Source organism: Colletotrichum fioriniae (genome assembly GCF_027942845.1).
Source record: "Colletotrichum fioriniae strain IMI 355084 chromosome Unknown scaffold_4, whole genome shotgun sequence".
NCBI classification, from domain to species: Eukaryota; Fungi; Ascomycota; class Sordariomycetes; order Glomerellales; family Glomerellaceae; genus Colletotrichum; species Colletotrichum fioriniae.
The window spans coordinates 1,203,319-1,227,622 of NW_027076840.1; the positions used below are offsets into that span (position 1 = coordinate 1,203,319).

The 24,304-nt window shown below is 53.5% G+C and overlaps 10 protein-coding genes across 10 annotated transcripts; 4 read left to right on the top strand and 6 right to left on the bottom strand.

Annotated features, from left to right (window-relative positions):
* Positions 1-763: 763 nt before the first annotated feature.
* Positions 764-1,547, top strand: N0V96_004171 (uncharacterized protein; the record flags this gene model as incomplete). Its single annotated transcript, XM_053188236.1, has 2 exons — positions 764-996; positions 1,049-1,547. The coding sequence occupies 2 exons, from the start codon at positions 764-766 to the stop codon at positions 1,545-1,547; spliced, it is 732 nt and encodes a 243-aa protein (XP_053054198.1).
* Positions 1,548-1,851: 304 nt separating this feature from the next.
* N0V96_004172 (uncharacterized protein) lies at positions 1,852-3,430 on the bottom strand (the record flags this gene model as incomplete). Its single annotated transcript, XM_053188237.1, has 3 exons — positions 1,852-2,212; positions 2,269-3,202; positions 3,256-3,430. 3 exons carry the CDS (start codon positions 3,428-3,430, stop codon positions 1,852-1,854), a joined length of 1,470 nt encoding a protein of 489 aa, XP_053054199.1.
* A 3,709-nt stretch (positions 3,431-7,139) lies between these two features.
* Positions 7,140-7,775, top strand: N0V96_004173 (uncharacterized protein; the record flags this gene model as incomplete). The annotated part of the gene is made up of 2 exons (XM_053188238.1): positions 7,140-7,380; positions 7,441-7,775. The coding sequence occupies 2 exons, from the start codon at positions 7,140-7,142 to the stop codon at positions 7,773-7,775; spliced, it is 576 nt and encodes a 191-aa protein (XP_053054200.1).
* A 996-nt stretch (positions 7,776-8,771) lies between these two features.
* On the bottom strand, positions 8,772-9,647 carry N0V96_004174 (uncharacterized protein; the record flags this gene model as incomplete). Its single annotated transcript, XM_053188239.1, has 1 exon — positions 8,772-9,647. One exon carries the CDS (start codon positions 9,645-9,647, stop codon positions 8,772-8,774), a length of 876 nt encoding a protein of 291 aa, XP_053054201.1.
* Positions 9,648-10,304: 657 nt separating this feature from the next.
* N0V96_004175 (uncharacterized protein) lies at positions 10,305-11,449 on the top strand (the record flags this gene model as incomplete). The annotated part of the gene is given in 3 exon segments (XM_065757044.1): positions 10,305-10,325; positions 10,396-10,917; positions 10,934-11,449. 3 exon segments carry the CDS (start codon positions 10,305-10,307, stop codon positions 11,447-11,449), a joined length of 1,059 nt encoding a protein of 352 aa, XP_065614257.1.
* Positions 11,450-11,481: 32 nt separating this feature from the next.
* On the bottom strand, positions 11,482-12,867 carry N0V96_004176 (uncharacterized protein; the record flags this gene model as incomplete). Its single annotated transcript, XM_053188241.2, has 1 exon — positions 11,482-12,867. One exon carries the CDS (start codon positions 12,865-12,867, stop codon positions 11,482-11,484), a length of 1,386 nt encoding a protein of 461 aa, XP_053054203.2.
* Positions 12,868-14,195: 1,328 nt separating this feature from the next.
* N0V96_004177 (uncharacterized protein) lies at positions 14,196-15,506 on the top strand (the record flags this gene model as incomplete). Its single annotated transcript, XM_053188242.1, has 1 exon — positions 14,196-15,506. One exon carries the CDS (start codon positions 14,196-14,198, stop codon positions 15,504-15,506), a length of 1,311 nt encoding a protein of 436 aa, XP_053054204.1.
* A 455-nt stretch (positions 15,507-15,961) lies between these two features.
* ACH1 (acetyl-CoA hydrolase) lies at positions 15,962-17,602 on the bottom strand (the record flags this gene model as incomplete). Its single annotated transcript, XM_065757045.1, has 3 exons — positions 15,962-16,696; positions 16,740-17,337; positions 17,409-17,602. 3 exons carry the CDS (start codon positions 17,600-17,602, stop codon positions 15,962-15,964), a joined length of 1,527 nt encoding a protein of 508 aa, XP_065614258.1.
* A 1,282-nt stretch (positions 17,603-18,884) lies between these two features.
* Positions 18,885-20,681, bottom strand: N0V96_004179 (uncharacterized protein; the record flags this gene model as incomplete). The annotated part of the gene is made up of 7 exons (XM_065757046.1): positions 18,885-19,109; positions 19,192-19,926; positions 19,984-20,043; positions 20,094-20,106; positions 20,158-20,362; positions 20,416-20,556; positions 20,615-20,681. The coding sequence occupies 7 exons, from the start codon at positions 20,679-20,681 to the stop codon at positions 18,885-18,887; spliced, it is 1,446 nt and encodes a 481-aa protein (XP_065614259.1).
* Positions 20,682-21,773: 1,092 nt separating this feature from the next.
* On the bottom strand, positions 21,774-23,516 carry N0V96_004180 (uncharacterized protein; the record flags this gene model as incomplete). Its single annotated transcript, XM_053188245.1, has 6 exons — positions 21,774-22,068; positions 22,144-22,364; positions 22,426-22,505; positions 22,563-23,074; positions 23,159-23,387; positions 23,453-23,516. 6 exons carry the CDS (start codon positions 23,514-23,516, stop codon positions 21,774-21,776), a joined length of 1,401 nt encoding a protein of 466 aa, XP_053054207.1.
* Between the last annotated feature and the right edge of the window lie 788 nt (positions 23,517-24,304).

Below are 24,304 nucleotides of genomic sequence, written 5' to 3' on the forward strand. Positions count from 1 at the left end.
ACCCAGTCACAGATTGAAATTTGTGGACTGAATCGCACCAAAAGGTAGTGGAGGCTGGGTTATCAATCATGGACACGGGGAAGAGTGCAACCTGAGACTGACTCGGTCAACACCAAGGGGCCCACACGGAAAGCCGCAGCTAAATGAAGGTTCTCAGCCCGTCAGCCTGGGCATCGCTAATTCTGGACATTGGCCTCCTTCAATCAGCATATCAGAGTTTAGTTATAGGGCTTGGTGTGGCAAGCAATATGCCCTGCGGAAGACACAGGTAACCAGCCTCGGTTCCGGTTTGGCGGCTTTGAAGGCCAGATCACCTCAACCCCATTTGCCTGATGTAAAATGGTAGCATTTACTGATCTTCTGATAGCACTAATGGTTCGTCTCATTTGTCATGACCCCTGCTTTCTGTAGTCTCCGGACCCGATCAGGTTTCCGAAGGCCGCGCGCGTACTGCGGACCAGCGGTCAGGATTAACTCATGCGATTCTTCAATCCACTGGAAATTGGATCTGGCCCAGCCGGAGTTTGACACTTCCTAGGATCGACTTGGTTTCAAAAGCCGCCATTCCCCCTGTTCTTATTGTTGATGTTTGCGCCAAGTTCCATCAACTTCATTTCGCCATAGATCCTAGACGGCAAACAGGGAAGCAGGCCTTCATTGTCAGCATTCACTTCAACTTGTTCATTCGTTACTGGTATAATGACCTTTCATTCAGGCTTGGGGAGATGTCAACTAACAACAAGCCGTAGTCATTCATTCCAACATGCGTTCTACCGCCTTCCTTCCTTTTCTCGGTCTCGTGAGCAGTGCCTTTGCTGCTCCCGTTGCCACCAATCTAGACCCTCGCGGAGAAGTTGGCCACGACGCTCTTAGCCCTCTCGCCCAGAAGGTTCAGGATAACGATATTGGCAAAGCCATCGCACGGTTCAACCCGCTTCTTCACATCGCTCATGGTTGCCAACCGTACACGGCTGTTGACGATGCCGGAGACACAAGGTACGTGTACAACAAGAGCTCTGCAATGACACAATGCTGATGATCAAGTAAGTGGCGGCCTGAAGCCAAGCGGCAGCTCCAGCGGAGGCTGCAAGGACACCAGCAAGGGTCAGACCTACGCCAGAGGCACATGGCACAACGACAAGTACGCCATCATGTACGCTTGGTACTTCCCCAAAGACATGCCGAACGACGGCGTCTCCACCGGCTCGCATAGACACGACTGGGAAAGCGTGGTGGTCTGGCTCAACAACCCCTCCGTTGCGGACCCAACGATCCTAGGTGGTGCAGCTTCGGGTCACGGCGACTACAAAAAGTCGACTAGCCCGCAAAGAGAGGGTGATGGTGTGAAGGTGGAATACTTTACACAGCTCTTACTGAACCATGAGCTTCAGTTTACTGATACCACCGGCAAGACGTACCCTGTTCTTGACTGGGACGCTATGTCGATGAACATGCAAACTGCTCTCAACAACACCGACTTTGGCAGTGCCAATGTGCCTTTCAAGGATGAGAACTTTACCGAGAACCTCGACAAGGCTTCTATCTAGGGGATGAGGTTGACTTCAGTCAAGTTTGCAGCTTAAATGGAGGCTAAATATCTGCATGCACGCTTTTATCCCGATTCTTAGGTCCATATTCAGTCTCAAGATGTAAATAGTTCGATCAGCAATGGCAAGCAACGAGACAAGGGTAGCAGCACCATATACAACAGCGCATAGTGTTAAGCAATAAAAGCGATCTCCCTCATATTCTGAATGCCTACAGTCCAGCAATGCTTGACTTTACCTGCTTCAAGTAACTAATCGGCTGTGCCTAAAGCTGAAAAATATGAACAAATACCATCGTAGTATCTTAAACACTCCTAGGACCGTCAACAGCGGCCGCCGTCGTGGTCACATCAACTGGGCTTGCGACTACTTTGCTGTCTTCGACAGCAGAGTCTTCCGCCTCTAGTTTCGTGTTGTCTACAGGTCGCTCTGGCACAAGCAGAACGGCCCACGATGTCGCAGGGACGCAAACGACGAACATGACAAAGGCAACGATGAGATTAACCATTGGCGAAACCTTGACGGCACCAATCCCGAAGGCTAAGCATGATCCGATGGATTCGAAGGATCGGACAAGACCAACGCCGAGTGTCAGAGTTTCGATATCGTCAAAGAAGGTACCCATGATCCAGTACACAAACATGTAGTGCGACTCGTTCATGAAGCTGTGGACCGTTAGTACTGCTTAAATAAGGTGAATACGGAACGTTGGTGCACTTACCGGAAGAGCACATTGACTGCAAATCCGCGTCCAAATCCAGGGGTGCTCCAATCGAGGGTGACTTTGGGAACAGTATCCTCGTAGAGCTTCTCGTTAGCCACCTGCCATGCAAACAAGCCCAGCATAACGACTGAGAAACAGCACCATGTAATCTTGGCCAATTGAGGTCGGCTGAAGCACTTCAGGTCATAGAACCAACCCCAGAATATGTTGGCAGCAGATGCAGCGATACCAGATGTCAAGGCCCCGAGGGTTCTCGCTCTTACTGAGAAGTACTTGGTCAAGTAAATGCCTTGGTATGTGCTGTTCCAGTTGAAACCGACGAGAATGGGAATCAAAAGGTAGAATTGCTTCTTCTTGAGCAGCTTCAGCCACTTCCGGAATTCTCCTAGGACAGCCTTGTTCTTGGTAGGGTCGGCAACCTTCCTGCCATCGCTGTGGATGACCTTCTGTGGAGGAGACACGAGCAGCGCCAGGGGAAGACCAAGGCATTGCAGGGCAATCAATACCAGGTAGGTCGAGTATCCGACCTTTCCGCGCTGGTTCTCCTTGACGTTCAGCGAGAGCTGAATGGCGGCGCCAAGAAGCTGACCGAGCTCACGCAGGCCGAGCCAGATACCAGTGAACTTTCCTCTGTCCTTGATGTCGGCATATCCCAAGGCGATGGCACCTTCAGCTGCCCACAATGCAGAAGCAGCAATGCCGCAGGTCGCGCCGCCGAACAACACGAACCATTCAACACCGTAACGGTTGTTGACGTACATTGACGCCGAGTACGGGGCGTAACCAAGGGTACCGATGATCAGAACTGTCTTCAGACCGATCTTGTTGGCCATGATGGCGAAAAAACTGCAGCCAAAGACCATGATGCCGAAGGTCAGGGAGTTGGAGCCATTAACGAGGTAAGGCTCTTGCTGGCCGCCAGCGCCGGTACCTTGAGGTATTGATTAGTCCGTGATTTCTCTCAAGTCTTGGGACTTCGCATACTGTTGAGGGCATTCCAGATACCAGGCTGAGTGAACGAGATTAGGCCCACGAGGATGACGTTGAATAGAGGCGAGCGGTACCAGCGAGTGAAACGTGACACAGGCTTCGTAGATTGAACATCCTGGACCTCCTCATCAACCTCTTGTGGATGCTTTGCTTGATCGATTGACGACATTGCAGCTGGGGTTGCTTTTTCGATCCCGACGCAACGGATAAAGGTCATGCAAGTGCGGGAGGAAATGGGGTCCGTTCGATGTCGAGCTTTTAAGAAATTGCCGATTCCTTCGGTCTCTGCATCGCTCTACCCATGCTGTTCTGCGGGATATTCATTCCTCCCTCTAGAGAACTCCCCAAGCGGCCAACCTCCGTGATGTAGCACCAGTCTGATTTTTTCTTTGTGTCTACTCCTTGAAACCCCCACCCCAGTTTCTGGACACTGCAGCTCGTCAGATACCAGGTCTGATTTAGATTGGTTGAGACCGCTCGCCGATGGGCTGGAATAAGCTTGGTTCGCGTGGCGTTATTGTAAATCGTAATGAGACAATCCTGGGCGGCGCTCATAGTAGGACGACCTATCCCTGATGCAGGCCGCCGGCGCGGGCGCGGTTCGTCGGCGCACATGCGAAGCAAAAACGTGGATTGGAGCCTTTGACCATGGATGGGGTCGGTATTGTGTCCGACATCGCGTCGTGCTTACATGGGTGCGATGGCGACATCTTCAAGCGGGTTCCGGAACCCCACAGCTCGCCATCCGCCGGGATAAGGGCGGAAGACGACTCAGCAGCGATGAACTAGACGTTGAGATTGAGAAACAAAGAAGCCCTTTCAGATCGGCATTATATGAGAAAACAGCCTATTCCAACGTCCAGCTTTGGGCTGCATCCCTTCAGCGAGTAGTAAATTGACCAGAATGTGATTAAACGCCGGGATGTCCGACTATAACTGCCCGGCCCCGCTCTGGATCTTCCGGCTCCGTGTCCGAGTATCATCCAGTCTCCCTCTAAATCGGCGCCTCGCTCATTCGGATCAAACATTTCGTGCTCAGTAGTGAAGAGCAATCCAGTAACTACAGGTCCCATTTCTGATCATTAGTCGAGCTAGCATGAGGCGGTGCGCCTCCAGGAACTTTCAACCCAGCCCGAGCATTGTAGATGAACTATGTCTACCTCTGAGCATTTGGCTGTAACCTGCTCCCGTCTCGGCAAAGATTATGTTACATGTACAATAAAAAAAAAATGTATTGAACAAGCACCGATAGAAACCAGTACACGGTGACTTCCATTCGCCAATCAAAGGTCCATATATGTACTAACTGGTCATGGTCCACCCATAGAATGATACTGGAAAGTATGTACACTGGAGACACCTCTGGATGCGGTATCTTCAATGTCACAGAGCCCCGGGTTCCAATGCAAACCAATATTAAAGGACTTAATTAGAACTGGATCTCTGAACATTGCAGACAGCCAATAATTGTGAAGCATCATGATACCACATATGATGTTGCGCGCATGGGATACGATGCAACAAAGCTTGGAAACCGTGGATGGAAATGACAAGTATTAAATTATTAAAAATCCTAAGTAGTACTAAGTAATGAAATCGTTTGTCGGAGCACACTGTTCTCGGAAATGTCAAAGACGTGGCAAGATATTCAGAGAGCTCCTTAGGTGCCAGGCGCCTTACAGAGGATTGCCAAACCGGCCTAGTGTTTGGAGGTCAGCCACAGCACAGAGTCAGGGCCACTGTTAGGACACTTACAACGCTGAGAGAGCAGCATCGGGCAATGCGATTCCCATCGAGCAGGCAGGCAGCTTGAAATCCGAGGGTGGTGATTGGAGGCGTGACAGCTGTGCTCATTGGTCAGCTTGAAAAAATTCACGTTGGGCTCCTGTAAACCAAGGATCGATCTGGATATCTTACGTGCTACGCAGTTTGAAGACACTACGCCGCTGACGACATCAGCCGAGCAGCATACTGGAGTTCCTTGACAGACCGGAGCAAGAATGGAGAGTCTTTCAACAAGATTGGAGTCCGCGGGCGTAGTTGGAGCGGCAATGACGAGGGAGGAGAAGAACCCGAGGATAACAGTTGATGGCTTCATATTGGGGGAAAAGGATGTTCTTTTCTATCGAAGTATTAAAGGCACTGAGGAATGGAAATGGAGCTGCTAAGTCGACTGAGCGTGCTGTGAAGATGTTAGGAGTTGTTCTGCCAACTTAGGAGAAGAAAAGGGTTCTTATAGATTTACCGACGCCAAATATCTTCCCAATGACAGTTACGGAGTACTCTGAAGTGTTGAGTGCAGAAGCAGGAGGTCCGAATTCTCGTCACCTCGGACAATAGAGAGGTACGCGTTCGTCTCCGCCAAGGGTTCTTCAGTATCCGGAGAGCCAAATGCACAGGCGCCTCATACCGCATATTGTGATAGTGGACCAGCTGATCACTGCGGGGAGTCGCCGGTTGGGGAATCTTTTGCCTTTGAGCCCCGTTGGCGGGCCGCATCCGGGAGGCTGAACGATGTCTTGGCTCCACCACCGTCATCCCAACGGCTCTGGACTCGCAGCCAGCTCCTTGGAGATGGGTCTGGATCCCATGTCATCCCACTGAGGTTGTATCCGAGGATTAAACTTGCCAAACTTTCTTCGAATTCAAACAAGATATTTATTTAATGAATCATTACACGAAATGGCTAAAGGTGTAGGATTCGATGGAAGAGAATAGGGGGCTTCGTGTCGGGCCAGATATTGGTACAAGACCAAGTGCGGGCCATTCCCGTGATGTGTATATAGGCACTGCCCAACCTTAAAGCATCATTCTCAGATTGCGGACGGTCCCGGTTTCTTTCAAGGTCCTTCCGATAGTCGTAGTGGCTTCGTCTCGGTCTTTTCATCCGGAGCTCGACTATTCGGGAGGTGGCTTTGACTTAGATCGGTACCCCACCCACTTGTCTCGGCGTTTTGACCCATAGCAGTAATCCAGTCTCAAGCCAAAGTAACGGCCGCAATTGTCTATTTATTTCTACCAACCATTGCGGAATTTCAAATGCGTCGCGGAAATTCATGTTAATACCTAGAGAACTTGATGCTGTTGCCGGAGGTGAGGCGACCTTGATAAGGCAATGCTTCTATTGGCCGAACTAACAGGATAAGTGGGCTACTTACTGGATAGGAAAAGTCTATCTCATCTCCTGTGCTGTGGATCCCTTTCCTCAACCTCCTTTTATCGGCATTCCACTTCTGGTGATAGTCAGAGAAAGAGTATGACGCAGTATTCGTTCAAAGTTTCCATATTGACGCTTGCAACTTCACGCCCCAGGTCTCAGAGAACCACTCGAATCAGGTGTTCGATATCTTTTCGACACTAGCTACGCCGTCACGTGCTTCGAGTGTGTGTCAGCTGACCAAGGTGAGTGAAAAACGACCTCGTCTAAAATTCTTGTCTTTGGCCCCCTTCGTGTGTCAATCCGCCCGCAATCATGATTCCATCCTGATGTCCGATTTCCTCTGTATAGAATTGTGTTCCAAGTGCAGTGTACTGATATTTACAAGCTTCAATTGTAATTATGTGCCGTGGAGCTCTCAAAACCATGAATTTGACGTCTACGGTTGTTGTCTGGTATTCTGACATCGCGCTCAAATTTAGCCTTGCTCGGACGTGCTTTCATCCCATAAGACGTTAATCTGTCAATTATAATGAGGGAGAAGGCCTCCGGCATGAATCCCGAGGCAGGCGTCTTTCGGCCATCATTTTTGCCTCAAACTCCGGAGGTGATCCCCTCCACGAAGCATCAATCTCCCAGAAGCCACACCAAAGCAATCAAGATCGACCCGAGACAGGAGATCCACAGAAATTCCGCTGCAGAGCCACCTTTTAAACGGGAAATGCAGAGACCCAAGAACCTGTTCTGGGAGCCAGACGTCGACGGCATTGCGAAACGCGTCGAGAGCGGCACGAAGAAAAAGGCTGAATGGCTATACATTGCAGCTTTCAAGCATTTTGGCACTGTTTCCAATCAACTCATTGGAGCTATTGAAGGGCCAATGGCCTCGACTGTGAGTGACCTCTCTGTGGTGTGCTCATACATTTGGTCAGACGCCTTTGAGCCGACGATCTTTGTACCTGGTAAGCAACTCTCTTGTTGAGTCTGACCACACTTCTAAACTAATCATGCAAACAAATTAGGCGCAGCTGCCAAATACAAGAAGCCTTCGCTTCCTATCAAACTGGAGCACGACCACGGAATCCAGTACATCGACCACAACGTCTACAGGAACCCTGTGATGCCATTCGAGCCAATGATGAGAGCTGCCAGCATCATGAATCCGTCAGCCAACTTTGGCGATGTGGACATCGTCATCAGCCGGGGTGGGTTGCAAAACCTTTTCGATTTTGCTAGAGGCAAAAGCCAAAAGTCCTTTAGGGTCGAGTTGGACTTGGTCAACAACACGCTCTTCATCGCCTGGCGCAAGGAGAATAATTGCTTCAGAATGTCTCCAAAATCTGGAGAAGAGAGTTGAGGACATGCATTTGAAGAAGCATTCACCAAGTACGACGCGGGTCTGGAGAGTTCCGTCTCACATCAGAGAGTTATCCAGTACAATATTGGCGAGATGAAGTGCCTAGTGCGTCATGAGGTCGATGGTGCTTACTACGGGCCGGAGGAGAATGCAACAGAAAACGATGCCGACGTTGAAGCACCACCCAGCGTCATACAAAGTACCCCCCAGAAGAACACTCTGAAAGGGAAAGCCAGGATCAGCAGCGAAATACGAGCTATTCACAGGGGCCAAGAAACTCCCCCCTCCGTGATAATGGAGCTCAAGGCCCGGCCAAGAATGGAAGCATGGGACACAATGAACCAGATGTACTTTGGAAGAACGCCCCACCTCGTCATAGGCCAACACGAAGAAGGGGAGTTTACCGGCGTTCGGATAGAAGACTGCGAGCCGCTGATGGAAAAATGGGAATGGGAGAACCACGTAGCCCTGACAAAGCTGGCTTCCCTTCTCGGGCTGTTGCGTGAGAACGCAAAGAGGGCCAGAGCACAAGGCAGGCGAGCGCGTGCGATCTATAACTCCAAGTGGGACAATACGGTGTTGGAGATTTGGACCACATTTTCTAAACGAGCGCCTATCCCACCGGAGTTTGAGAAGATGTTTTGGATCCCTGAGCCGGAGTCATCCGCTTGCAGGCAACCTCGCCCAATCCACGGCGAGACGCGTCAACATTCCTCTCAAAGAAATAAGCCATGGAAGCAACGAAAAGTCGTTTAGCAGGGGTGTTATCCGGTGTAATTATCAACGATACGAAGAACCCTTGGACGGCGGGGAGAATGTTGTATTTGCTATTTTCTTCTTGTTGCTATACTTGAGTGCTGTAGAAGGTCGTTTCAGCGAGCTTCGGAAGACACCTTCAGTTTTTTCTACCACTCTTAGACTACTAGTTACGGTAAGGGAGTTTCACAGATGCTTACGGGCGGACCTGATAATAGACATGGACAGCTTCTGCATGGTCTAGTACCAGCCTTGCAACCCAACAGTAAACCGACTCTGATCCTTCTCAAGACTCTCCTTCAGCGCAACCAGCTCCTCAACATCCCAGTTCGCGTGGACGAACCGCCCATTCAAAAATTTGGCTTCCTCGCTGACTGCCCACACAACGAAGTCCCCGGGTAGGGCGATATCATCGTACGTGAGCCCAAACTTCTCCACGCTCGGTGCAAATTTCTCCGACATGACCGTGCCGCCAATGAGGCCAGGGTGTACCTGCAAGACAAAGAAGCCCGGGTTCTCGTCGCGGAAGTACTCGAACAATTTTGTTGCGCCGCTCTTGGAGGCGCGGTAGGAAGAGTAGCCAAACATGTAGGGAAGATGGATGGCAGCCGTGGAGATGTGAATTACCGCGGCGCTGGGTTTCGCGACGGGCTGGAATGCGCGGAGGAGGTTGAAGTTGCCGCGGATAGAAATTTCGAAAGCACGCCACCAGTCTTCCGGGTCCGAGTCGCTTATGGTCTTGAGGTCAGACATGTAAGCTGCGTTGGCAACGAGGATGTCAATCTTGCCTCCATTGACGGAGCTGGCGAAGGAGGCGACTGCATCGGTGGTTGCCTTTGCGTCTGTGACGTCGACAGTGTAGAGAAACACCTTTGTCTCTGCGTTCAATGCTTCAATGGCCGCTTTAGTCTCCTCGAGGGACTTAATCGTGCGTCCTAGGAGGCCGAGGCTTGCGATGCCGGACTTTGCGAGCGATTTAGCGATGGAGGCACCAATACCTGCGCCGCCACCCGAGATGAAGGCACTCTTGCCTTTGGTTGAAAGTTCTGGGCGAGATGAAGAAATCGCGGCATACGACTGTGTCCGGTAAGTTTTGGTGGGAGCAGGGAAAGACATGGTTTCGGCTAATTCAAGTCTTGGAATGGTCTCTTAAGCTACTGGTTCTTGCACTTTCAAAGTGAAAGTGGAAGTGGGAGTGATTTCTAAAGGTGAGGGAGAATTGTGAACATTCATCTCTCCCGTCTCTTCCTTTACTTAAGTATCTGGATATTCAACACTGGTGCTGACGATGCCGATCTTGAGAACATCGTGTCTTCTGTTCACTCAGTCAGCAGTATTCCCATCGCTTGCCTAGCCTCTTTCCCAGTGCCCACATTGTCGTCCCTTTGCTATGTCAGCCAGTGTTTGAAATGTTCAGTATCGAGCTCAAACAAGGAGGATTGCAAATTCTGCACGACGCTTAACGCCGTCAACGTTTGAGGGTCGGACTCGGACAAAAGTTGTCCAGACCCACATCAATGGCGCTGGGCCGGCGCTGAGCCGAGTCGGACGGATAACGTTATGGGACGGCGTCCGGAGTGGGCCCCGCACTGATTGCTGACATGATACGCACTCTCCCAGTCCTCGCTGATTAATCCTTCCTCAATGTTAACAAAGACAAAACCACCCTTGGCAGTTTTCATCTTCAATAACGTTGATTCGGCCCATGTTGAGCCCGTTCACTTGCCGTAACACCAGACTGCTATAACGAGACCGCCGTACCCAGAAAACGGAATGAGTCCAGCCGACGCCGAGGTAACGCAACCTATGAGATGCTCCTCCAGATTGTACCTTGAACAAGATTGACTAAGGTAATTCGTTCTAGGCCCGGCGTCGTGAGCGCGGTGTCATTGCTCAGCGCGAGTACCGCAAGCGACATGCTTCCAAGGTTCAGAAGCTAGAGCAGGAGAATAGGAATCTCAAGGATGCTATAGCCGAGATCAATAGGACTCTCAAGGGACAGCCCTTATCGGATGATCTAAGGGTCGTACTCCGTCGTGCACGAGACCTCGCCGACATCACTGAAGATGATGCCATGGATGATGTTGACAATCAAGATGTTAGAGGAGTAGCATCATCACAACCACCACCCGACAAGCTGTCGCGGGGACCACCACCACCACCAGCAACAACCCAACCTCCAACCGTACCAGAGAACCCATCATCTACATCAGAAAGGCGCCTTCGTGCCAGCGGTAGATCAAGTCCCCGCCTAGACTACGGCCTCTGGGTAGACACAGACCGCCTCATCCGCATCCTCGAACCACCACTCGACATCGTCCCCTACCTCGGCCCGGGCATGCACACCCTCGCCGGCTGCATCTTCTGGTCCACAATGAACTACACAGTCGACCTCTGGGAAGCCCGCCCCTCCCCCGCCCGCCATCAAAGCCCTGGACCGCATGTTCAGCCACTCCAAGCACCTCACCGACCGCAAGTACCTCCTCTCGCTCGCCCAGGCGAGGATGGACTACAAGAACAAGGGATACATGTTCCGCAAGCTCTCGGACCAGTTCGCCGAGTGGGCCTGCGGGGAGATTAATCAGCTCGTTAGGGATGAGTGCGAGAAGAAGGGGAGGCCGAGCAGGTACTGGAAGACGCCGGAAGAGGTTGCGGGAAACATTCTCAACCAGATTACCACCGATCAGGCTGTGAGGATGCAAGCTGTTGGGGAGGGGAAGGGGACGCCCTCTGATGGGGAGATGATGCAGGCGCTTGTGGGGTGGCTGTCTCAGAACTTTGTGTGCTTCGGTGACGGACCCAGGTGGAGTACCGTCTGCGTCTCTGTTGGCATCGGAAGTTGGATCAGGGAGCTCATGGAGAGGGACGCTCGCGCAGATGGTGAGGCAACATCCGGATTACACAAAACGCCATCATGATTATTACGCTTTATCTTCAAGAGTCCTCCACATCAAAGCTCCATCCGCACGGCTCGCCGAGCCATATCGCTTTGCCAGCCAGGAGCATCGAATCCGTCTTCATCATACCCAGAGGAGCTACCCCTCGTAGGGACGTCTGCTGTCAGCCCCGTACACGCGCCATTAATTCTTTTTGGCGGGTTGTCTGAAGCCTCGCACCAGAAGAACGATCTCCTACCCTCGAGCCATTCACTCTCAGCCAACGCCCCATCCCACGGCCTCTCCCAGTCGCCCGCATAGAAAACGACCTTTTTCAACAAATCGCCAATCTTCTTCTCCCGCAAGTGTCCCCATAGCTGCATGGCCTGGTTAAGTTCGAGCGGCGGCTGGGCCATGGACCCTACTCCGCTGCTACAATCCGACGCCTCACCCATCTTCCACTGCTCGTAGCCATAAAACCCCTCTGCGGAGGCACCCAGCTGTCGTCGGCACTCGCTCGCAAACTCCAAGAAGATTGTAATGTTGGTCAAATTTGGGAAATTCGTCACCAGCGCGTCAAAGTGCTCCATCGGCCATGTGCCGTTGCGGTTCAGGTCGAGGGTAATGCTCTGCAGGTTCGGCACCATGCGACCGAGTTCTGCGATTTCTTCCGCCGTCATCACTCTCCGCTGCCGAATTCCACTTTCCGCCTCGCGCCATTCGAGGCTCTTGAGAGACTGCGCATGGTGTCGTATGACGGGTAACACGGAAGCGCCGGTCTCGTGGCTGAATATCCACGACAGATGCGTAAGCGAGTTCTCGGGCATACCCAAGATGAGGTCTTTTGCCCAGGCGCCATAGACCTTCAACGACTCAAGCGACTTCAAATGTGGAATCAGCTTCGCAACTTCGGGATGTTCATCGATATAGGGCCTGAGGGTAAGGTTCTTGATGCTCCCGAAGTCCATGGCATCCAACCACAAGTCCAGATTCGTCTTGGCCTTTTGCTCCGCGGACAACGGGAGATACCTCACCCACTTCCAGGCTCTACCGGAACCGATCCACTCCATCCTGTCCCAAAACTTGGAACCCGTCCGGAACGGCGGTTGCGAGACCTCATCCCAAATTCGATCGTCGAAACGATAGCCCTCTAGGTCCAGCGACTCTAGTTCCGAGGGGTATATGGATCCCGAGGCCAGGTCGAGTGGGAAGTTCCAACGGTCGGGATGTTCAGAGCATCCTAGGCTCGTGACGCGGAGTTTGAGGCTTTTGATGGAGTCGCAGTCGGAGAGTGTTTTGTGGACGTCGTGCATGGTTGCCAGAATGGGGTCGCCAGGCTCGCGATTGCCATGGCGACGGGTTTGTCCCGAAGGGACTACGGTGTCGATGTATGTTGGGCATTTGGCGGCGGCGAGTGCGAGGAGGGAGAAGAAGAATATGCCGCGAAGCAATGGTCGCATGGTGTCAATAGTTGGCAAGGAGCTAAGATATAGATCCAATTTGCATTCGGTCTCAGCCATTTGTTCAGACCAGTCGCAAAAGAATCATGAGGCTACGGCATGAGGAAATGCTGTTTTATATGTTATTGTTTTCTTAAAGGCCACGACTTCGTTATGCTCGGACTGATGGTGTTGTCGATAGATGGTTAGATCTGTCCTGAAATGTTGAATCCTTCCAGGTTTTTCTGCGACCACATGCTTCTAGGCAGCTAACGCCGATCGGTCATAGCGAACTCTTTGCCCGGTCAGCAAGTCAACTCCACGATTTTGCAAGCATTGTTTGATCCTAGGACGAGATAGAGATGCCATCACGAATGATCATGTCTGCTGACAATTATGACACGGCTTTTTGGCTCAATTATCGACGGCCAGGTTCCGCTTGGTGAAGATATGACACATTTTAGTGAGAGGACTGGTGACATTCTCGATCTACCCAATTGGTTGAGACTAGAGTGGGCCCATATACTGCAACAATCATAACAGCTTTATGATTCTGATTCTATTGACTTCAATGTTATAAAACGATTTGTTGAGTGAGACACCTTACCGTTGGTTGATTACTCAAGACGTGGTATATGTGCGAAAAATCGTCCTTCGCACCCGCGGACTTGGGGGTGACCATAAGGCATTGATGGTCCTTGGGGAAAGCGTGGAGTAGAAGTATAGCTTCCGATGGGATCAATTTGCTGGCAGGTTAGGACTATATTCAAGTTTAGCTCGTCACTTTTCATCCAGCTTCAAAGAGTCAATATTTCTGGTTTTAAGAATCCTCTTGAGAAGCGGGAGCCAACGCGGCGTTTCATTCCACTTCAGATCCTGGGTAATTGAATCTCACCGAAAGCCCCGCCTAACTACGGTTGAGGCAATGACCTTCGGTCAACTCGGTGATAGAAGGCATATATGTCGAGATCTTGTGAACACCTAGACCGCAAGATGTAACCCTAGGTAGACCGTCATACTTTCACAAGCGAGCTCTTTGAAAAGAACGCTGCGTCTGAAGCGGCATGCCGAGCGGATAAACGCCATCCATCACGACGTCTCATTTAACCTTAATTGACGTGCCATCCTACACTAACCGACCGGGGCATCCGCGCCTCGGTGAGATTGGTGCGGCAGGGGAGGGGCAATCACCCTCACATCTTGACGTCTTACTCACAGCGGTGGGCATGGATACGAGACTACCATGTAGAGAATCATCGTTGTTTTCAATCAGGACGCCTGCAACCTAGCAATATCACGCACACCGAGCAAACACTCTCCTCGAGTTACCTCCGGCAATTCAAACTACGATGAAGGTCCTCATCGCAACGATGCCCTTTGCAGGCCACATCCACCCAATGCAACCCATCGCACTCGCTCTCACCCGTAGAGGCCACACCGTAGCCTGGCTCACGTCCGCCTCCCACGCCCACATGATACCACAAACCGGCGCACTCTTCATCCCCTCCCCGCCCCCGCTCGCCGCGCACGACGAGACAGCCCTCGCGCCGGACCCGGAGACCTCGGGCCTAGCCGCCGTCGTCTCCACCCTCCGTAAGCTCTTCCTCGACAGGGTACCAGATCAAGTCGCAGCCTACCGCGCCATCCTCGACGGCTCCGACGGAACGCCGGCGTTCAAGGCGGACATCCTGCTCGTAGACCTCTGCGCTTACGGCGCCCACTGCCTCCGGGACCTCACGGGCTTACCGTACGCGACACTGGGGATTAACCCGCTCGTAAGCCTCGACCCGGAGGTCCCGCCGTGGGGTACGGGCTGGCTCCCGCCGGCAACCTTCTTCGGCCGGTGGCTCAATTCCCTCGCCCACGCGGCCGCGAGCTGGCTTCTCTACCCGAAACTTACGACCGCGCTCAACGCCCATCGGGACAAGCTGGGGCTTCCCCCCTTACCGGCGTCGGGGTTCTATGATTCTACGAGGTCAGATGTGTTGCACATCATGCCCACGACACCAGCCTTTGAATTCCCACGCAAGAACCTGCATCCGGCCGTGAAATTCGTCGGACCGCTGCTCCCGCTCTTCAACGAAGATGAGCTCCCGCCTCTACCGAAATGGTGGGATGAGATGCTCGCATACCCGCGAGAAAAGGTAATCCACGTAACACAAGGCACATACGCAACAAACGCCGCAAACCTCATCACCCCGACCCTCGCCGCCCTCGCCCACCGAACAGACCTCCTCGTCATCGCCACCACCCCAAACGCAGAAACTCATCTCCCAGCATCCTCTATCCCGTCTAACGCCCGCGTAGCCACCTTCATCCCACACGCCCGCTTCCTCCCGCACGTGGGCGTAATGGTCACCAACGCAGGCTACAACGGCGTGCTCGCGGCGCTGCGCTTCGGCGTACCTTTGGTTTGCGCGGGTCGGAGCGAGGATAAGGCCGATGTGAGTTCGCGGGTGGCGTGGAGCGGCGCCGGGATCGATCTCGCGACCGACGCGCCAAGTGAAAATATGTTGAGGCGCGCGGTGGAGCGAGTCATCGGTGAGGAAAAGTTCCGGAGTGCGGCCGAGAGGGTGAGCGTGGATTTTGGCGGGCATGGTGATGGGCCTGGGGAGGCGGTTGATGCGTTGGAGGATGTTGTTGAGCGTAGTCGGAGATGAAGGAGGGCCGGGGTCTGAAGCGTTTGAGCCTCGAGTTGAAAGTTTGTACGGGCCGAGACTATCGGGATTCCGGGTCGGTGGTCGGGCGGCCGAGGTTGTGCCGCCGAATGATATATCTCCGGCGCGCCGGCGCTGAGTGGTATCGGAGGCTGAGAGATTGATCTTCATATTTGACAGCAAGCGGTATCCACTGCCAATGCTTGGCATGTAATGTAAATGCTCCATTATCCAGCGAGGTATCATTTCTCTATCAACAAAATAAAAGGACTAGGTATTCTACCAGAGTATGCTCCGAGATCGCAGGCCCGCCCTGCAAATGCACCAATACACCAATGCAAGCAAATCCAACAATGCCTTTCTCCGGTAGCTCTAAACGGTTTTAGCTCATGATTGTTTTGAAGCTCTTATCCTTGACTGTGGCGTCGGGCGATGCTGGCCTGTTCATTTGAAGCTCTTCACCTTCTGCATGCTGCCTTCCTCGCCAAGGCCCTGTGGAGATCAAAGGAGTTGAAGAGCAGGTGAGGCTCGTGGCCCATGCCCTTGCGCAGGCACTCAAACTCGGCCTTCTCAAAGTAGTCAAGGAGGATGGGCTGGTACACCGGGTGGGCGCACTTCTTGATGATGACGCGCGCGCGCTCGCGGGGACTCAAGCCACGAACATCAGCGAGACCTTGCTCGGTGACGATGACATCCAGATCGTGCTCTGTCTGGTCAATGTGCGTACACATGGGGACGATACAGCTGACGCCGTGGGGATCCGTCTTGGACGGGCGCGTCGAGGGGGTATGGACGATGCTGTACTTTGCGTTGCGGAGGAAGTCGGCGCTGCCGCCGAGGCCGTTGAGCATGCGGGAGCCCATGACGCACGTGCTGTTGGCGTGCGCGTAGATGTCCACCTCGACGGGTGTGTTCATAGCGATGACGCCCAGGCGGCGGATGATCTCGGGCGAATTGGAGACCTGTTGGCTGCGGAGGAGGAGCTTGTCGTGGTAGTTTTCCCAGTTGTCGTAGAAGCGCTTGAAGCCTTCGGGGGAGAAGCGGACCGAGGTGGCGGTCGCGAAGTCGAGGTGGCCCGTATCGAAGAGGTCGAGGAAGGTGTCCTGGATGACCTCGGTCCAGACCTTGAGGTTCCAGAAGTTGCTGTCCTTGAGGCCGCCGACGACGGCGTTGGCGATGTTGCCGATACCGGACTGCAGGGGGAAGCAGGTTCTTGGGGAGGCGGCCGTGCTTGACTTCGTGCTCAAAGTACTCAATCAGGTGTCTGGCAATGGCCCTGGAACCGTCGTCCTCGGGGGTGTTGGGGCCTGTCTGGTCGGGGTAGTCGGACTCGATGATGCCGACGACCTTCTCGGGGTCAATGGGGATGGAGTTTGTTCCGATGCGGTCCTCAACGCTGGTGATGAGGTAGGGCTTGCGGCGCGGGGGCACGTCGGTCATGGTGATGTCGTGGAGACCGTCAAAGTTAGGTAGCGAGGTGTTGACTTCGATGATGATCTTGTCCGCCATCTGTACCAGCTCCGGCGTGGCACCGATGGAGGCGCCAGGGACAATGCTGCCGTCCTCTTTGATCTCTGTGGCCTCGACTACGACGACGTCAAGGTTCTTGTTTGGGCGGTCCTTGGTGTAGAAGCCGTATACGAGATCGACGGGGAACTGCGACAGGTGCTTGTCGAAGAAGTGGATTCTGCCTTCGTTGATGCCCTTGGAGATGGCCTTGCCGACCTGATGGGGGCTTCGGCGATTGATCATATCCAAGCTGGCCCAGCGGTTCTCGGTCTCGGCGCCGGAGGAGGCACCGACAAATAGACTGTACTTGAGCTGGCCCTGGAGGCTGTTTTGGGCGGAAACAATTCGATTAGCTTAAAGGGCCCAAATCTATTAGCATTTCCAAGAGGTTCTTACGAGTTCTGCTCGACGTGGTCCGCCAAGTAGGTGGGCATCTTCTTGGGGTACCCGACGCCGGTGAAGCCGGACCAGCCGATGTAGGCGCCATTGGGGAAGTGCTGCAGAAGATCCTGAGGCTTGGTGAGCTTCTTGAGCATCGAGGGACGCTTGACGCGAGCCCGCAGGGCGGCGGAAGCGATGGGAGACGCCATGTTCGCGAGATGTGATCACGCAAATGAGAGTGAGGAGTGGAGAGGTTCACAGAGGGTCAATGCCCGTGGAAAGAAAAGGAGGGGAGAGGTTAGAGATTCGAAGCCTGGCCGACGACAAGAACAAGGAGAGGAAGATATGGAGAAACGGGGTGGCTCTGGGGCAGAAAGTGGGCGCCGGCGAGACTTTATACTGTCACTTTTGTTTGGTTCCGATGGAAAGAGCGCGTCTCCATTCACCTCAGGATTCAGGAGACAAGACCAAGAGTCAAGGACTCGAGGTATGGGAAAAAAGATCAGGTCACTCCTTGAGCCCCTCGGTGGGGAATGACGCAGCACCAACCCTTGGAGACCAGGGAGCTCCAAGATAGCTCCAAGCTTTCTGAGAGGCAGAGAGCGCGCCCTGAGTGATTATGTCATCAAATCAGACAGTATGATTGGTTCAATGATGGTTCGCGGCTCGGTAACAGTCGGTAACATCCTCCTGGGCGCAGCCGCATGCCCGCCGCTAGAGCGAGAAAACCTTCTTGTCTCTTTCGCTAGCTAAAGTACCTTACTGTGTAGGTAGTGTAAGGCTTGTAATGTACCTGAGTAGTCTGCTGTTGGCAGCCTGTAGGGCTTAATTCCAGGTAGTACCTCACCTCGACACGCATCCTTTCGGTCTGGGCCGAGAATCAACAGCCATTGACCAATCAAGCCTCGTGAATTCCGCTGTTTCCCAAGCAATTCTGGGCTGAGGTTCAGTCAGGAGATTTTCCACTATTTTTTGTATTGTCTATTGATTCGTGCAATCTCTGCATTTCCTATAAGTCTCTCAACGATAACTCAAAATCATGTCCCTGAGCTTCAAGTACCTAGATGGCTTAAAGTCCCCACCGTCAAGGCGGTTTCCGAGATGCCAGCGACAAAAATAAACTGGAGTCGTTTTTCAGACTTCCGTAGATGCGAGCTCAACCTTCGGCACAGCTCGGCCGGACGAATCTCGGCCTTAAGAGTGCGCTGCTTCGTCCCATTCGTCAAGGCGGATCCACTGCTTCCCGGACGATCTGGCTCCACATCGCGATACGTACCTTACGAAAGGCACCTTAGGTCTGGAACGAGAAACTGCCCTCCTCACGCTTTCGCTTCGTCAACACTCAAAGAGGAAGTAAACCCGTCATTTGCCTGGTCTCGGATGTTGGGAATAGCTTCATTTTTTCTTTCTTATTTTTTCTTTCTTATTTTTCCTTTTTTCATCTATCCTCAATGAGCTTCAATGCTTCACATCACGATGCATCCTGATCGTTTACTCCGGAATCTTCGCCTCCTCAGCCGAAACTCCCGCCTTCCATCTGTATGATGCCGCGACGTGCTCGTCCAGTGGCCCCGACTGGCCCTGCTTGCGGTAAAAGTTCTCTCTGTACGTTCCACCGGGAACAGCGTAATCGTCCCAGAAGAGACCGCGACGACGCAGCTCAGGCAGGAGAAGGTCGATGATGTCCTTGAAGGACTGAGGGAAGAGGGCATACGCCTAACATCCAAAGTCAGCAATCACATTTCTCACCACCAAGTGCCCCAGACACAAAGTTCAACACAATGGCATCAGCACTTACAAAGTTGAATCCATCAACATCGGCCTCCTCAATCCACGTCTCAAGCCCATCCGCAACCTGCGAAGCCGTACCGACGAAGATGGGCCCGTTGCCACCAATGCTGACGTGCTCGGCAATAGTGTGTTTCGTCCACTTTGACGTACCCGGCGAGAACCGCGCGTACCCTTCAACAGTCGACTTGACAGCATTGCTCTCCACTTGCCTCAGCTCCTCCTCATCACCATACTTGCTCAGATCAATACCCGTCCAGCCACCAAACAGCGCCAGCGCGCCCTCGTGCGAGGCGTACTTGCGGTAATCAGCCAGCTTCGCCTGCGCCTCCTCCTCCGTGGCGCCCAGGATCGGCGTCACGAGCGCGAGCACCTTGATGTCCTTGCCATCACGGCCGTACTGCGTCCGCGCGAGCTCTCGGATCTCGGCAATGTTCTTTGCGCATACGGCGGGCGCGTGCGCCGAGACGAAGATCGCTTCGGCGTGCTGCGCCGCGAATTGTTTGCCTGCTTTGGAGGTTCCGGCTTGCAGGAGGAGAGGGGTGCGTTGAGGGCTAGGTTGGACGATGTGCGGGCCGGGGACGCTGAAGAAGCGGCCGTTGTGGTCGATTTTGCGGACGAGGTCGGGCTGGGTGTAGATGCCTGACTTGCGGTCGAGCTTGACAGCGTCGTCTCGCCATGAGGACTCGAAGAGCTTGTACATGACCTTGATGTACTCCTCGGCTTGTGCGTATCGGTCGTCGTGCTGCTCTTGTTAGCTTCCTTCCGAAACTGCGATGATGCTGTTTTTGCGCCATCTTACCTGGGGCTGCTGGGCGAGACCCATGTTCTTTGCTGCGGAATCCAGGTAGCTCGTCACGATCTGTGCGAGTCAGTATGCACTTCCTCAAAAGATTTCGCCCGGAAACTGACATTCCAACCGAGACTATGAGTCTGTTAGCAAGAGAACTCTGCGACCAGACGTTAGGCCACTTACCGACCGCCCGTCAGGTGGTCAAGAGTCGACAAACGCCTCGCAAGGTGGTAAGGCTGCTCATATGTCGTCGATACCGTCACACCAAAGCCAATGCTCTTCGTTACCGCAGCCATGGCAGCCACGGGGGCCAATGGCTCGTTGACGGGCCATTGGGCACCGGAAACCTTTGCGGGATCGAGGGACTGCGAGTAGACATCGTAGCCGCCTCCTTCGTGTTAGCTGATCTTCCAGGTTCGATCTCCTGAACGACAAACTCACCAAGAACATCAGCGATGAAGATTCCGTGGAACTTGGCCTCCTCGAGCAGCTTGGCCAGCTCAACCCAATGGCTGATCTCGTTGAAGCGCCACGACTCGTCTTCGGGATGTCTCCAGAGTCCGGGGGATTGATGTCCACTGCCTACATGGAAACTGTCAACTTCAATGTAAGATTCTGCGGCGAGATCTGGATGCCATACACATCTCAACGAAGGCATTGAGCACGAGGCTCTTCTTCGGCTTTGCGCTTCCCGTGGTGTCGGCCATGTTTTCTTCGTGGTTTTTGCGTTTGGAGTACTTGGAGTTCCTAAGTTCGCGAGAATCGTTCTCCTGAGAAAGGTTCCGAAAAAGAAGAAGCTGCTGGCTTTTTGCGATAACAAAAGACAACAAAACTTTTCTCAAATTATTACCATCATTTAGCGAAACCCCGGCCACCGCGGGGTAACATGGAGGGGTTCGAGTCGAACGACGTGACGTCCCTTTGGAGACACACCCCCCGGCGATGGTCTTACACAGAACATTTCGAAGTTTACCCCAATTTGCCCCTCCCGATACTCGGCGTGGGTCCGGCACCGTGGAGCCGGGGCGATGATGCCACCGGACGGCTCGGTGGCGCAAGACGCACGACGACGCACAAACGGGCCATGGCGGACCCCACGCCAATGCCGACGACCCCTGCACTCCGCCTGTCTGATTGTTTCCAGGGAAGCTCCTGTTCGATAGCTCGCCTGGGCCCTCGAGTGATAGCTCTTGAAAAGCTCCGTGTAAGGCATTCGGCTATTTAGGCTGCAAAAGGCGGTTAAGCTGTAATTCGCGGGCCAAGATGCTCTTGGCTGAAGAAGAGATACAGCGGCTCCCGCCGGCGACCGCAGGTCGTGGGGTTCAAGGTTTCCGACGTGAGGCTATCACGTCATGTTAGCTCCGATGACATGGTCCACCCAGAGAGTTGCAGATTACCGCGCGACAGATTGGCGGATGGTTAATATCCGCAATATGGCAGCGATGCAGACACTTCTTTGAGGGGCAATTCAAAGCGCGGAACTGATTGTCTCTCTAGAGGTTTCATTCGCCAATTGACCTGGGTATCGGTCCATCTCACGATGATTCTGACGTGGCGATCATCTCATTGATGGAGCACTCACACATGACACAGATGTTCGGAAAGACCATTTAATTAAGGTTCATACAGAGATTATCTAGCGCGGAGAAACAGGGAATCATTAATCTCTATAGCAATATCGCAACCCCAGTCTCGACGATCGGCATCAAGCTGACGGGAGCTGTCCACCCGGCACACCGCGTCCCAGCAACTCGGGTATCACCAGCACTGACTCGCATTCCCACCCCATCATCTATGGTCTAGTGCTTCACGTCCGATTCGCCATCCTCGCTAGACACCACGCCGCTCACCTCGCGCACCTCCTCCACGTGCGCCGACAGCCCGGAGCCAAAGTGTCTCAGGACCAGCCACGCGGGTCCGATGGCCACGGCCCACAGCGCAAAGTTGAGGTAGATTGCACCGACCTCGCCAAAGAGGGTGATGGAGGTGAGGCCGTAGCTGACGGCTTGCCATGCCGACTCGACTCCACGCAGCAGCGCAGCGTAGCGGATAACTTCTTCTTCGCCTTCGGCTAGGTTCGTGACGATGAAGTATCTGTTTTCTCATGTTAGTTGGCGTTCGAGCTTTCGGCAAGGATTGTGGTAGACCGCCATCAGGAAGCAAACGTACAGGAAGAGATAGTTGATCTGGAATCCGATCGTGAGGAAGATGTAGACCGCAAAAGCGGCTCCGAAGCCAGGGCTGGCCCAGTCGTGGACGGGGCGGGTCTGGCGGAATCGTGTCGCGAGGATGGTTGCCCAAATCCACCAGGCGCCCTGGGTGACGACGAGAGTCCAGAAAGTCGATCTCGTGCGGATCTTGAGGGAGACCTTGGCGCGATCAAGCCAGTGCTGCCAGCGATGTCAGCAAATGCCCTTCGGTCCTAGCTACGAGCTTGCGAGAGCTACTTACTCCGAGAAGGTTACCAGAAATCACGGCCACAATGCCGGAAAGGAAGGAGCCGAGAGCTCGCGAGCGAACAGAGAACCATGCTACAATGTAATGTTAGTTCCAAGTCTCCAATAGGAGAGCGTTCAGACGAGACTTACAGGCAAGATACGTGAAAAATACAGCCTCCGCAAAGACAGCCTGCCCAATCCAAAGCACAATCAGAAGAAACTTTGGCTTCAGCAAGTTCCTCGTCGTAGCCTTGATCTCATACCACGGATTCTCCAAAATTGCCAAGCTGACCTTCTTGCCATCCTGCCTCTCCACCTGCTCGGGCTTATTCAAAAAGAACCCGACGAACGGGCCCGCAGCCTGGATGGCAATAAAGATGATGAAAACCGTGTACGAGACTTTGCCGGCCTGGTCGTTGTCCGCGTTGAGGCCGAGGTTGATGGCGCCGCCGAGGATCTGGCCGCAGAGGCGGTAGGTGAGCCAGTAGCCCAGCGCCTTGCCGCGGTTCCAGGGTTCCGGGTAGGCGATGGCGATGGCGGCCTCGGCCATCCAGAAGACGCCGGCGGAGATGCCGCAGAGGGCGGCGCCGAGGAGCATGAGCCATTCGACGCCGTAGCGGTTGTTTGTGTAGAGGCCTGCTGCGAATGGGGCGTAGCCGATGCTGTTGGTAATTTCGGCGATGTTAGCTTGTGTTTCTCGTTGCGCTCTTCCACATTCGTGGCGTGGAATGGTGGGCTGAACTTACGTTCCAAAGATGAGAGCACCCTTGATGCCGATGTAGTGGACGATGACGGAGGAGAAGTAGCAGGATACCACCATCAGGCAGAATGTGAGGGCGTTGGCGGCGTTGACGACCTTTGGCGAGGCGGCGCCGCCTGCGCCGAGGGAGTTCATGGCGCCCCAGATACCTGGGGCCGCAAGGTTGCAGAGACCGAGGATGGTCATGTTGTAGAACGTCGAGCGGTACCATTTCACTGTTGAATATTGGTGTTAGTCTTTTGGTGATACTGTAGGTAGTGCTTTTGCGCCGATGACGAACCTGGATGACGCTCCGACTTGGGAGGGACGACATCGCCCTTTCCAGGGTCGGCGTATTCTGCCATTGTGAAGCTCTTCCGATTACGATCGAAGGTAACACAAAATTAGATGGGCAAAGGAAGGAAGAAGCACTGCGTCCGGATATCTTCAAAAGTCAAGACCTAAACTGCCGAGTCGTTAATCGTAGATGAAGTCGCAGCAGACGGGAATCCTTCGTCTTATGGATCAGATCAGAAGAGACAGAAGCATGCAGGGATTATACAGATGGATGTCACAGTCAGGCCAACCTCATTGCTCCTCTCTGTTCTCTGAGCCCAATTCCTCCATCTTCCCAAAGTAACATGGTTGCCATTGACACATGCCAGGCCCAGACTGCAGGGTCCAGACAAACTTTTTTTTCTTCCCTTCTCCCATCCTTTGCCTAATTCTATGAGACCCCCGGTAACATCTGCCAGGCTTACTCCAATTCTCCAATAGCTTAGCGTTTGAAGTGAGTACTCGCTAAGACGACTTTGTGGAAATCTCCGGCGAATTTGGGTTGCGAAATCAACTGGGTACAGCACGCCATTCCGCTGCCGGCGCACGGGTTCCGGAGTACCACCCTCGACACTTTGCCAATTACCTCAATAGAGGCAGACGTCAACACCACCACCGCGGTACTGTCTCGCGTTCCTACGCTGGGAGTAAAAGCACGACATTTTGATTCCGAGTCTTTGGGAATGGTTGGCATGTCAAATAGCGCATCCACGTGGGTTGAAGACGGTGGCTTGAGAAAGGGCCGTTTGGCTCATCCTGTTTCTCGGGTTCGTTGTTCGGCATGGCATCATCGACATTGATGGCTTGGCGTTCTCTT